We start from the raw sequence: 14,166 nt of genomic DNA, 5'->3' as shown, positions 1-14,166 counted from the left end.
TGGGCCTGTAGCTGTTCTATCTCGGCGATCTTTTGCTGCAAATCCTCCTTTAGCTTCTCAAGTTCCGCATTGGTCTCCGTCACAACGGCTTCTGATGCTTCAAGCTTAGACTTGAGTTTATCCATCTCCTTCTGTTTGGAGGTCCTCAAGTGTTCCATCTCCGATTCTTGCTTATCCTTGAAATCACGCAGCTCTGTAAGCTCACGCGTAGCAGACTCGAGGTTATGCACCATACCCTCGGTAGACTCGCGTGCCACCGACAAGTCGCGCTTCAAGTTTTCCGTCTGAGCTTTCAGGCTCTCAACTTCTTCTTGTTTCTCCTTTAATTCAGACTCCAGCCGGGGGATTTCATTGTCAAAAGAAAAAAACTCCTCGGTCTCCTCCTTGGTTTCTTTGGAAGACTGCTTCGGCGATGTGGTGCGATCTTGGTCGTCTTTCGGTTGCTCTTCGCGACTAGCGGCTTGTTTCAAAGTATTCAATTCATCTCGCGCAGCCTTCTCAGATTTCTCGGCAGCCTCCAACTTACCCTTGAACTCATCTTTTTCAGTGGTGACACGTTTGAGCTCCTCCGCCACCATGTCTCCCTTGAGCGAAATCTGATTGAAGTATTCAGTCAGCGCTTTCGGATCGGCGATCGAGGCCAATGGTGTGTTCTCTCGCAGCGCCGCCTCAAAGGGCTCAATCGACAAGACACGAGAATGGGCCGCCCGATATGCTTTCAAGAGTTCTATGTGCGAAGAAGTATCAGCGATCAGGTGAGCACCCATCCCCACCACAGCACATACCCTGGTAGCGCGACTCCATTTTATTCAGCCGGCGCAGCTTCGCTTTCACCTCAGACGATAATTCCGGGGGCTGCTGGCTTGCCTCTGTCCCGGGCGTGCTCCCCGGCTCGGGTGCTGCCTCCGCTACACCCTCGGTCTTCTCGCCATTCTCCCCTTGGGTGTTATCGGGGGTGCCTGTCGACTCCGGCCGGGGAGTAGCGGACCTGCTTGACGCATCATCATCCCCAATAGCGAATTCTTGCTCAAATTCGGTAGGATCCGGTCCGCGCACAGGGGTCCCGGTATTCCTCCGGGGGCGGGAAGGTCGTCTGCTTGGTGAGATGTTGCGACCCGGCGGCCGACGAGCGGAGTTGGAGCGGGCGAGGGACTCTTGCGATGATCGTTGTCTAGCCTGCTCCTCCGCTATGCGCGAATCGATTGCTTCACGTAGACGCTATCCAATTCATCGCCTGTCAGTCCTATGAGCCGCAAAGCCTCTCGGAGCGGAGAAGCAATAGACAAAGCCCGGCCGAGCTGACGAACGTACCTGAAACATGACTGTGGCGGGCCTTTAGGCCTAGGCCACAGTTGACTTTAAATAGCGAGAGACAAGAAAGAAAGGGAAAGAAGTAATACAAGTAGAGCGAGAAGCAGATAAAGACCGGCAGAAGAGCATGAGCTCGACCGAGCGACAGTCTACAAGGGAACGTGGCCGGGCGGAGAAAGGCCGGAGTGGCAGAAAGTCCGGCCAAGACAACGGGCGTCTCTTTCAATGTTCTAGTCCGATGTGGGTTTATTTACTCCATATCTGACCGTTGTGGTATATTATCTTTCTTTCCGCCAGCTCTAGGTCTAGCAATGCTCTGGAACAACGCTGCGGAGCTGGTTCATTTGGAGGTATGTGGCTGCGGATCTTACCTTGTACTCTTGACTAGGCCCGGGGTACTGGTACATAGTCCGAAGAGGTGCAAGATATATTCTGTTACGATAGGCAGGGACAGTATGTACTCCGTAACTTCAGGCAATCACCAACCTGCTTAGCGTAACCCCATGCACGGAGAAAACATCATCATCATCATCATTATTCTATCATTGGGCGTACTTCCATAGGTATGCTTAGCTTCCATCAGCCTTTTTTTAGAGGCAATGGTGAAGAAATCATGTGAGCCGCTCCAGCTGAAGGAGCTCCCGATCAACGGTCCAGCTCTCTCGCTCCGCAACCACACACCCTCTCAGGCCCGACTAGGAGAAGCAAGAGACCCGGGTTGAGCGGCTTCTTATTTTCGGAGGCTTTGCGATAACAACGCGCCCTGCTCCGACCATCATCAGCTCACCCTCACTCGCGATTAACCAACTCCGCAGGGACGCCGATCGACAGCCAGCCAACGGGCCATATGCGGGCACGTTGCGGCTCGCTTTGACGATGGTGTCGCGATTTGTTTGGCCTCCGAGACATTATAGCGCTGCCGGCTGAGCAGCCCTGTGGCCTTTGCCTAGTTGCCAGGTTTAGCGTCGTCTCTTCCAAGCTTCGAGGTGAGAATGGCCGACAGTGGAGCATGTGTTGCCTCGCCCAACCTCCCGGACCTAGGCTCTCTACATGCGTCATTATCCTCTCTCCCCGACACCACCACCTCAGTCGCAGCGACCTCCTCCCTGTCCACCTCGATTCCCGCCATAAGCGCGAGCGTCTCCGGCTTCCCACGCCTTTCTAACCATCTTCCCCCGCCGCCGGTGTTATCCCTTCCGACGCCTACAACCATGGTGGGGTGGATCGGTTGGCTGTTTTCCCTGGTTTTCCAGACCATTCCAAGTATTCTATACTGGATAATCACCTTCTCGACCATCACATTGCCAACATGGCTCTTCACGCTCTTTTCAATGAGCTTGACGTTCACGATGAATTTCACTACATTGTAAGAGCTACTACCCCTACGCGCTCGTCCAGCAATTGTCTTGGGGATATAGTTGTTAACATGTGATTCTCATCTCTAGATTATTGATCGTCTTGGGTCTCATCTCGACCATCAGTTGGTTCATCCGCTATCGGTTCATGAATATGTACAGTCGCCTGCCTCCGGAGCCTCAGCGCAAGGAACCGCAACTCGACCTATTCCCCGATGTGCAGGAAGGCGACTCGAAGCCGGGATTGGCCAATTACTTGGATGAATTTTTGAGCGCGATCAAAGTCTTTGGATACCTCGAGAGGCCCGTCTTTCACGAGCTGACGCGCACAATGCAGACTAGGAAGTTGATTGCGGGTGAGACCCTCCAACTTGAGGAAGAGAAAGGGTTTTGCCTGGTCGTGGACGGGTTAGTCCAGATCTTCGTCAAGTCCATGCGGAGTGGAAAGCACAACCTGAATAGCGAGGTCTTCGAGGCTTCCTCCGACGAAGATGAGCAAGCTCAAGCTGGGAGACAAGGGTATCAGCTGCTCACAGAAGTGAAGAATGGCGCCTCTATGTCATCCTTATTCTCAATTTTATCCTTGTTCACCGAGGACATCCGGTTGAGGGCTAGTGAGGACTCGCAGTCAAGTATATCCAGTGTTCAGCCAAGTCCCGCTCGAGTGCCCGTGCCGTTTATGGATAGCCCCGGTGGTACGCTAAATGGATCGCCTATGGCAGTACCTAGGCATCAAGAGGATGATAGCTCTACCATTAACGGTGACGGCGAATCTCTGCCTTCAGTGCCGCCTTTAAATTTGGGAGAGAGCCGTACCTCTTTTTACCGCCACAATGGCCATTCGACTTCGGAACGGGTGCCTGGGAACCGCAGGAAGTCAGTTCACCCGGATATTGTGGCACGGGCAATGGTAGACACGACCATTGCAATCATCCCTGCGAGTGCTTTCCGACGCTTGACGCGGCTCTACCCCAGAGCAACAGCCCATATCGTCCAGGTAATTCTTACACGACTTCAAAGAGTTACATTCGCAACGGCCCACTCCTATCTCGGTCTCACGGACGAGGTTCTCGGAATTGAGAAGCAGATGACCAAGTTCACAACATATGACTTGCCAAATGACATTCGCGGATCAGCTCTAGATCGACTAAAAGACAAATTTCTCAAAGAGAAGGACCGTCTAGGTTCGGAAGAGGTGACTAGAGGGATTGCGCTACACAACCCTTATGCCGGCAGAAGACGTCGGTCGAGCAGTTTCATGAGAAAAGAGGCTGCTCTCAAAGCAAAGTTGCCCACAGCAAAGCGGCCTATTTCTCTTGTAAACTCGGAAAGGTTTCCCAGTGAGCGCGACACAGCGGGAGTTAGTCCTGGAGACTTGCTTTCTACCATCCAGCTCTCTAGGTTTGGGCCTAAGCATGAGCAGTTTGCTACCACTCCGAGACTCCTTTCCCCGCTAACCGAGAAAGAACACTCGCCTCTCCGTCGATCCTCACTCCAGAGAAAGGATTCTGTTGACGAAGATGCTATTTTTCGCGAGTCGATCCTGGACTGTATTATGAATGGCATCGGTTTGACACCCCGCTCACACGATGCGCTTCGGAAAGGAAGCCATTCTGGCGAACTATCCCCAAAGTTAGTCTCGTATGATTCACGTCGCCAAAAGGCTGTTTTCAGCAACAATGCGTTCGGTTTCATGGATGCATATGAAGGGTCTGGAGATGCTGAAACCGAGTCCATGATGTCAATGTCCGTCACGAGTGCTGGAGGAACATCACCCATTGTCAATCTCAGGGAAGAGCTACTCAACGACATAGAGATCGTCTACTTTCCTAGAGGCTCAGTCTTAGTGGAGCAGGGTGAACGCCATCCGGGTCTCTATTATGTGATAGATGGCTTCCTAGACGTAGGAGTCCAGGTCAATGATACGGGGGAGGATCTTGTTGGGATATCCAGGCCGGGCCATGCGCAACCTGAGGAGGAGCCATTCCCAACGTTGAAACGAACGCAGACGGCTACATCACGCGGCGCCGCTACTGCAGTGCCCGCCAATGAGTATAAGCGCAAAAAACCTTCTCGGAAGTCTCTTTACATGATCAAACCTGGAGGAATGCAAGGATATGTTGGCGCGATGGCTTCTTACCGCTCTTATACCGATGTCGTGGCCAAAACGGATGTCTATGTTGGATTCCTTCCACGCGCGTCCCTAGAGAGGCTGGCTGAACGATATCCGATTGCTCTATTGACGTTAGCAAAGAGACTGACAGGCCTCCTTCCGCGCCTGCTCCTTCATATTGATTTCGCATTGGAATGGGTGCAGGTGAATGCCGGCCAAGTCATCTATCACCAGGGTGACGAAAGTGATGCTATTTATATCACTCTAAATGGTCGTCTTCGGTCAGTTCACGAGGGAAAAGCAGGCAAAATGACTGTCGTCGGTGAGCATGGACAGGGTGAGAGTGTGGGCGAATTGGAAGTCATGACAGAGTCAACGCGGCCCGCCACATTGCACGCCATACGAGATACCGAGCTGGCGAAGTTTCCTCGGTCTCTCTTTAACAGTCTTGCACAGGAGCACACTGGGATAACCATCCAGGTCTCCAAGCTCATTGCTCAGCGGATGCGAGATTTGGTCGAAAATCCGATGACCGAGCAAGGCGAGCCTGGCAATACGGGTAGTGTCAAGACTGCGACATCAACCCTCAACCTGCGTACGGTTGGCATTCTTCCCATTACCACTGGCGTTCCTGTCGTGGAATTCGGCAATCGGCTACTGAATGCTCTCCAACAAATCGGCGTCACCGACGGTGTGACCTCCTTGAACCAAGCCGCTATTCTGAACCACCTTGGGCGGCACGCTTTTAGCAGGATGGGAAAGCTTAAACTTTCGCAGTATCTAGCCGACTTAGAGGAAAAGTATGGGATGGTTCTATACATCGCTGACACCAACGTGAACTCTCCTTGGACACAGACCTGCATTAGCCAGGCAGACTGTATCCTCTTGGTAGGTCTTGCGGAGTCTTCCCCAAACGTGGGCGAGTATGAGAGGTTTCTACTCGGTATGAAGACTACAGCACGTAAAGAGCTCGTCTTGTTACATGCGGACAGATACTGCCCCCCTGGAGTTACACGCAAGTGGCTCAAAAACCGTGTGTGGATTAACGGTGGGCATCACCATATTCAAATGGCTTTTAGACTAACAGCTGAGCCATCGCATCCTCAAACGAAACGACTTGGCACGGTACTCAAACAAAGAGTTCAGATTCTGCAGGCCGAGATTCAGAAATATACCTCCCGTCGCATTCGACAGACACCTCTTTACTCGGCTCAGACACCGTTCAAAGGTGACTTCCACCGCTTGGCGCGTCGCCTCTGTGGAAGAGCAGTTGGTCTTGTTCTCGGTGGAGGTGGCGCAAGAGGTATCGCTCACGTGGGTGTTATCAAAGCCCTCGAGGAGGCTGGAATTCCCGTTGACATTGTTGGTGGGACATCAATCGGTGCATTTATTGGCGGTCTATATGCGCGAGATGCAGATGTCGTACCAATGTACGGCCGAGCAAAGAAATTTGCCGGCCGTATGGGAAGTATATGGCGCTTTGCGTTGGATCTAACCTACCCGTCCGTGTCGTATACAACCGGCCATGAGTTCAACCGCGGTATCTTCAAAACTTTCGGGGATAGCCAGATTGAAGATTTCTGGCTCGAGTTCTATTGCAATACAACCAACATTAGCCGGTCCCGGGCTGAGTACCACTCTTCCGGCTATGTCTGGCGTTACGTGCGCGCGTCAATGTCACTAGCAGGTCTCCTTCCACCAATTTGTGATGAGGGGAGTATGCTTCTCGATGGTGGTTACATCGATAATCTCACCGTAGCGCACATGAAAACCCTAGGCGCAGACGTGATCTTCGCAATCGATGTTGGCTCCATCGACGATAATACCCCTCAGGGCTATGGCGACTCCCTGTCAGGCATGTGGTCAGTCGTCAACCGTTGGAATCCGTTCTCATCCGTCCCGAATCCCCCAACCCTATCTGAAATCCAGGCACGCCTAGCATATGTCTCATCCATTGATAATCTCGAACGGGCGAAGAACATCCCAGGCTGTCTCTACATGCGCCCTCCGATCGACCGGTACGGCACTCTCGAGTTCGGCAATTTTGATGAAATCTATCAGGTTGGCTATGTCTATGGTAAGGAGTACCTGCAGAAGCTCAAGAGTCAGGGATCTCTGCCACTTCCGGAGGAGACGGAGGAAAAGAAGAAGCTTCAGCGTACCCTCGCACCTCGACGTGCAAGTATCTAAGCTCGCGGCTCTCATTACGATGTTACGGACTCGGCGTTGTTGGCGCTCGGTATTTTGGGCCAATATGTGTGATATGTTAGATAGAGATAGCGTGCTTGATACTGTAACATATACTACCCGTCACTTCGGGCTCAACGAAGTGACGGGTATGACGAAAGACAGTTGCCATGTGTTTGTGTACGTAGTTCACAGTGCTAGCCAGTGGAAGCATTCAAGTTTCACAAACCCAACTAGCCCATCAAGCCAGTTAAATAACTCTACGTGTGTTGATGCTGGCTGCGCTTAGCTTGCAGCTTTGCTAAGATGCAACAAGTACAAAATACAAAAGCAAAAAGCAAATGGTCCCAGAGGGGGTCGAACCCTCGACTTTGGCGTAACAATCGGATAATTGTTTATCCGGCCAGGCGGCTAATATTAGCACCACACTCTAACCAACTGAGTTATGGAACCGCTTGTTGAAGAAGCGATCAATAATTGCTATTATCATGTAGAAATTTGCGTCTGTCATTTCCGGTCCTCTCTACACTCCAACTCCACAAATTTCACCATCCTAGTCTAGTTTCTGTATTGTACAGGGCATGCTTCATGTCTAGTCGGGAATCGGGATAGGATCCAGCTCTTCAGCGAGATAGACAAGCGTCGTTGTCTTGCTCTTTTCTCTAGCAGCCCGTTGGATCATCTGCTGATGTATTCTTTCCAGCTAGATAGGTACCGTGGCCTACTCATACCTGGCATGGATGGATAGCTGGCACAGATCTATAATATTGTGCTTGGGGCTATCTACTCATCTTGGCAGTTGGGGTGTATTGTGGTCCTCAATCGCTTATGTTGTGCTACATGTCGATATCTATCTGGTGGAAAGAGTGGAAACATATATTTCTGCTTCCTCCTACGCAATGAGACGTACAATGTCCATGTATCGACACCTACGGTCAATTACACGGTCTCACCTGCTCAGCCCCAGAATAAGTGTACCAAGGATGGTTCACGGCTCTACGGGCAATGACCATGGAATGGTTAGGCAAGACCTTGACCCTGCCCCTATGCACAAACGCGCTTTGCAGGGAAAAGGACCCATAGAGACCAAACCCACTTAAGTACACCTACATTATCAAACTACATAGCGGGAGGTTGGACCCAGTAAGGCAACAGAAAAGGAGTGAGAAAGTATATATCGCAATAGACCACGTCCTCTAAGCATTATTTCAAATATATGAACTGGCCTATTACCAAGCCTGGTTCTATACCTCCGTGGCCGCTATCAAACAAGCTGCCAATAACAAAGCGTCGGCATTGGAATTTCGATGAGCAGCTCAGGAAGCCAGGAATGTCCGCCGCTGATTCTTCGGACCATTTGGCACATTTGGAGGCGCAGTCCGAGTACCCTTGCCTGATCGAGGGCCCTTAGACCCATCGGACAATGGCGAGTCTGTACGTTTGCGCTTGCCAGAGCTGTCGGGGACTCGGGGCCCTGGGATCTCGGCTTGTCCGTGGGGACCGCAATGGTACGCACCTTGGGATCATAACCGCCCAGTCTGCCGAGACCATAGTGACATGCAACTGAGACTCCCCGCCTAGATACAACATACCGCAGCGCAAGCACACACCCCAAGACAAAAGACCAAATCCATCATCAACTCAAGCAATCAATCACCCCTTCAAAAAAACACTCGACTCAGCCACAACCTGCGTCTCAACGCCCTTCTCCTTCCCACTTCCACCATTCTCAACGGCAACCTCGACGCCAGAAACAACCCACTCCATCCCCGGATACGAATCGCTCATGACCCTCACATTGACACGTTCCGGGACAGGTAGACCACGGGGGAACTTGACGGTTGAATTGGTCGACACGGGACCGTGTCCATGTCCTCGATTCCTGGCATTCTGGCCGCCTCTGTTCGACCCCCTCCCGCGACTGTTGTCGTTGTTATTGCCGGTCGGCCACGAAACACGCTTCAGCGCCACCAGGTCTCCGTCCTGACCGTCGGATTTCGCGGCACAAACGAGCAAGAAGAAACCTTCTGTTTGCGGTTTGGGGAATCGCGGCGCGTAGACGCGGAAGTCTGCGTTGGTGGGGCGGTTCTTGCGCGTTAGAGAGACGGTCATGCCGCGCTCGGAGGTCTGTGGGACGGACACTGCGAGTCGCGGGAGATGGCCTGTTGCCCTGGTGAACTGAGAGTGAGAGGGTCCTGAGAGGTTAGCTTTCGCGGGAAGCGCCGTGATTGCTCCGAGGGATAGGGAAGTGAGCGCGGTTAGGCTTGATGGGAGAGGGCTCTTGTTGTCAGTGCCACCAGATGGGTCCACGCCTGGGAGGATGGAGAGTGGGTGGTCGGTTGGCCACCGGGCGGATTTGATGCTCTGCAGGAGACTAATAAACGTGCGGCACGCGGCCGTGTAGCCCAGTTCCGCCATTGCATCGATCGAGGCCTGGATGATACGGATGCTCTGGTCGAGGACGGATGTTTGATCACCTACATAATCAGAAATTGGGAGATCGATGCGGGACATGTAGGCCTGAAGGAGTAGGAAGGCCTTGACATGGGGGTCCCACAAGGGTAGGTCGCCCATTGGGTCAATGGAGAGGGGCAAGTTCCGCGAGAGCTCGGCATTAATGAGGTCTTCATTGTGACGGACAGGAAGCTCGTCGAATTCGGTGGCGGAGCACATCCAGCTAAGGACGTCGTGGAAAGTTGGCGCCGGCTTCGCGTGCGAAAGAAGGTAGCGGACCGTCTTGTGCGCGAGGTAGTAGTAGCTCATGATCTTGCCAAAGGGGGTTGCATCTACCTCGCCGGTGGCCGAATCAAAAACAATACAAGTAGACTCCGACAGCTCGCCAAGGGACTTGTCGACTAAGTCGATCATAAAGTCTTGCGCCAATGTCTGAGCTTCAAGAGAGTTGTGCTGATCCGCTGAAATCTCCAACCCGTAGTAGGACGGATTCTTGTGCAGACGCCGAAAGAAGAACGTCCAAGTGAGATAATCTAGAGCATCTTGTTTGGTGGTGATAGTTCCCGCAGAGACTTCGGCGCCCAAGTGGTTGTCAAGGACTTTGTGAAGCGTAGACTCCACAGGAAAACCGGTATGCAAAAAGTGCTTGTAGAACGCCTTCTTCGAGTCCTGTGTGAAGATGCGCGCAATGCCGGACGAATCGAACTGAGGACGCCCAGCACGACCCAGCATCTGTAGAACATCCGTCAGATCCATGTCCTTGTAGCCCTCGGTCTTGGCGTCGAAGAATTGCGTTCCTTTGACGACAACAAGATGGGCAGGAAGATTGACACCCCACGCAAGAGTACTGGTGGCCACAAGGATCTGGATCTTGTTGTTGGCAAAGAGCTCCTCCGCTAGTTGCCTGTCGGATTCTACTAAACCAGCATGATGCAGACCGATGCCAAAGGAGAGCGCCTCCCTCAGCGCATCATCCTTGACACGTTCAAGGTTCAACTGCAGGTCATCCTCTGACATGCGAACAAAACGACGAGGGTTGTCCTCCATTCCGCAAAAGTTGATCAGATCTTTGGCAGTCAGTCGCGTCTGCCTACGCGAGGCGACAAAAACAATAACAGGCTTCTCGGGCGAGTGGTTCTTGATGGCCAAGAAAGTAGGTCGATTCATCGATTGCATAAGAGGGCAGAACCCACGCTGCTCAGGGAACCCGTCGATAAAGATCTCAAGAGGAACAGGTCGAACGGAGTGGCGGAAATTGTACAGTCCTTCCTTGACCCCAAGCCAGTTTCCAAGATCCGAGGCATTTGCACAAGCCGTCGACATGCCCATCAATCGAACCGATCCCTTCGACTGCGAGGCGATATAGTTCATTCGGGACACGATGATCTCCAGAATAGGTCCACGGTCACCGCCAAGCAGATGAATCTCGTCAATGATGACCAAGCTCACCTTGCGGACATAATCTCTGGTCTGCCAGCTACGGGAGATACCGTCCCACTTTTCTGGCGTGGTGATGATGATGTCGGCATCTCGGATTGTGCGCGTGTCGGGCGTGTTGTCTCCAGTCAGCTCCACCAGTTTTAGGCCCATAGGCGCTGTGACTCGTTTCCCCCAGTCCATTACACGCTCGCGGACAAGCGCTTTCATGGGCGCAATGTACACAACTTTGGAGCCCGGACGCTCCCTGAAAGCCCACCACATGGCCAGCTCTGCAGCCACCGTCTTTCCACTACCTGTCGGCGATCCAAGAAGCACATTCGCCGCGGTATGGTATAGAACGTGGAAAAGCTGAGTCTGCATCGGATTGAAGTACTGGAAACGCTGGCCATACAGTTCTTCAAGAATGGGATTATTCAAAGCAGATATGGGGAGTGGCTGCAAGTCCAGAAGGTCCGTATACACACTCTCGGTATCCGGGCGGATCAAATGCTTGAATGATATCGGAGTGACGGTCTCAGCTCCCAACCAGCGATCAGATATCGCTCGAACATAGATTTGGCTCGGCAACGGGTCGGAAAGAGGAATGGTAAAGTTCAGTTCGTGGTCATCGTAAAGCTTCTTCCGACTGAGAATGAAGTACTCATGATGGTAGATTTCAGCAGTCTCTGAATTCTCAACCCAGACCCAGTAAGACTCAGAAGCGCCGTGGTGTCGATCGTTCCATGTGAACTCGGGATAGAGCAATAGGCGCACGCGTAGAACGTCACGATTCAACGGCGCAATCTCAGCCTCGACACTGAGCGTTGGGAAGTTATCCAGCAACTTGGCCAATGTTTTGCCCATTTTGTTGTTGTGGACAAGTTGGCCAAGCTCCGCGGTCTCCATATCCCTCATCGACTCAACAGACGATGACGGCAGTCTCTCTTCCAGGTTCCTCAAAATAGGCTGCGGCAGGTCGAACTGGCGGAAAGGATGGTCGAATGGCCACATCTGCTTCTCGATAGACTTGCACATGGAGAGAAGTACTTGGCACTGGTAACCCCAGCGTCGGTTCAACGCAATCATGAACAGAGCGCGGCAGATACGAGCAGCATTTTGCGCCACGTACCCGGTGTCCGAGACCAGTGCAAAGTCTTCAATTCTAGCCCGAGATATGTAGGACTGAAGCAGGATATTGGTCTTTGCTTGCGCAGAATCGTTCCCGCCTTCCACTTCAGTTTGGACTGCCTCCTCGCGAAGTCTAGTGAGTTCCTTCGATTCACTGTCGCGGGATTGGATATTGTCAAATTCACCACTCATACTGATCATTCGTAGGACATCTGCCTCGCCAGACCGAGGCCGCATTAGCTCGTTGAATATCTCAATACTTGTCTGCAGTACGTAATATTGACTTGCGATACGTCCAACATCCTTAGCCCGGAGCTCCTCAGTCTTCTCGTTGTAGATAATCATTTGGCTCTTTTGTAGAACAAGCGCAGCCTGAATGATGAGCTGGCGACGCCTTAGAACAAGCCCAGGGTCGTCTATCATTTCAGTATAATCAATGCCGTAGTTCCGAGGCTCACGCTTCATGCGCACAAAGAGATAGGAGTAGCCCAGCCACTGAACTGCTTCTGAGATCGAGGTCACTGTTCCGAGGGAAATCTCAGCATTCAGATTATCCACCAACCGACTGGAGAAGCGAGACTCAATCGGTTGCTGCGAAGTTACTGCAGACAGGTAGTGGTTCAATTTATCGTGTGTCGTGCAAATGAAACCGATACCTGTATCCTGGAACTGAGGACGACCAGCACGACCAAAGATCTGCAAGACATCCAGAATACCAAGGTCCACGAATTTACCTTCTTGCGGGTTGTACAGCTGAGTTCCTTTGATGACGACCGCCGCCGCTGGAAGGTTAACACCCCAAGCAAGCGTGGCTGTACAGCAGAGGACCTTGATCAACCCCTCAGAAAACATACGCTCCATGAGGTTTCGGTCACTTCGGCTCATTCCGGCATGATGAGTGCCAAACCCGCTTGAGAACAGGTCACGCAGTTCTCGAGCACGAGCATGTTTCATATCTCGAAGCGCGTTGGAATAATTCTCATGTTCATGACAACTGAAGAGCGCCTCACATCCGTCTTGGACTGCCATCTGCTTGAGCATGCGTGCTGTCAGCACCGTGTCTTTGCGCGAGTGCACAAACACCATGACCTGATGCCCTCGCTCAAGCATGTCCCGCACTTTCTCAAATGCTACAGTATCGATGTTATCGCGGGATTGCTTAGAGCCTGGCTTCCCCTTGACACCGATAAAGTGCTGCTCAAGGGGCACTGGTCGGAAAGATGAATCGAAGAAGAACAATCCGGCCATCTTGTTAACCTTCAAGAAATCGGCAACGTCAACATAGTTTGGCAGGGTCGCCGATAGACCGACGATGCGAATGAGCGACTGGGTACTTTCCACCTGTCGCTGAGTACGAGCCACCAATGACTCGATGACCGCACCACGCTCATCATGAAGCATATGGACCTCATCAATGATCAACAAGCGGACCTTTTGCACAAGCTCCGTGTCTCCGGTACTCTTTCGTGTCACCACGTCCCATTTTTCAGGGGTGGTCACTATGATCTGGGTTTCCACAATCTCACGCTTCGTCAACTGCATGTCACCAGTCAGCTCACGAACTTTGACCCCAAGCCACGCAAGGCGTTTGCCGAGCTTCTCGGTAACTTCGGCTGCGAGGGCCTTCATGGGAGCAACATAAACGATCTTGAAATCGTCCACTAGAACAGAGAACTCGGTAGCATCGGGATGCTCAGCAGGATTCGGGATCGTGTTCTTCCCAATGGCGTTGAGGATCGTCAGCATAGCAGCGTCGGTTTTACCCGCACCAGTCGGCGCGCAAATCAGCATATTCTCGCTAGTCTTGTAGGCGACATCGTAAAGTAAACTCTGCATTCGATTCAACGTCTTATAGCCCTTGAATGTGCCCTGGCAGAGACCATCCATAGATGAGATCGGAACTAGTTTCTGCTGCTGTGCAAGGACTCCGGTCTTCGCAGCTGGGACTTCGACCTCCGTATATTTCGGCTCGTCGATCTGCCTACTACCCACTGGCAATCCGTAGCTCTTCCCATTCAAGGCGAGCGTATTCCTCGAGTCATGCATTTTGAATACATGCGGGTATTTAGGTCCCTGGCGAGTCTGCTCGGGCATCAACGCCGCATTTTTATGTTCAAGGTCTTGCCGCCGGAGTGCCTGCTCCCGCTCAGCCCTTGTCTGTAACCGTCCAGACGCTAACCCATCCGTCTGGGCTTGAGT

At 52.3% G+C, this 14,166-nt stretch overlaps 2 protein-coding genes and 1 non-coding gene across 3 annotated transcripts; 1 reads left to right on the top strand and 2 right to left on the bottom strand.

Moving 5' to 3' along the window:
• The first annotated feature begins 2,151 nt into the window (after window positions 1-2,151).
• On the top strand, window positions 2,152-7,270 carry nte1 (lysophospholipase). The gene is made up of 2 exons (XM_073725750.1): window positions 2,152-2,677; window positions 2,757-7,270. Exons 1-2 carry the CDS (start codon window positions 2,304-2,306, stop codon window positions 6,967-6,969), a joined length of 4,587 nt encoding a protein of 1,528 aa, XP_073579567.1. The 5' UTR covers window positions 2,152-2,303; the 3' UTR covers window positions 6,970-7,270.
• A 38-nt stretch (window positions 7,271-7,308) lies between these two features.
• Window positions 7,309-7,419, bottom strand: BDW74DRAFT_t188. The gene has a single exon. It is a non-coding gene; the product is annotated as a tRNA-Ile (tRNA).
• A 716-nt stretch (window positions 7,420-8,135) lies between these two features.
• BDW74DRAFT_161201 (RNA helicase SLH1) lies at window positions 8,136-12,751 on the bottom strand. The gene has a single exon (XM_073725749.1). It carries the CDS (start codon window positions 12,430-12,432, stop codon window positions 8,620-8,622), a length of 3,813 nt encoding a protein of 1,270 aa, XP_073579566.1. The 5' UTR covers window positions 12,433-12,751; the 3' UTR covers window positions 8,136-8,619.
• Window positions 12,752-14,166: the final 1,415 nt, after the last annotated feature.

This window comes from Aspergillus multicolor (genome assembly GCF_047715735.1).
Source record: "Aspergillus multicolor strain CBS 133.54 unplaced genomic scaffold BDW74scaffold_35, whole genome shotgun sequence".
Classification (NCBI taxonomy): domain Eukaryota; kingdom Fungi; phylum Ascomycota; class Eurotiomycetes; order Eurotiales; family Aspergillaceae; genus Aspergillus; species Aspergillus multicolor.
Note: the sequence above shows the minus strand (reverse complement) of the source record. Positions and strands in the feature narration are given on the sequence as shown.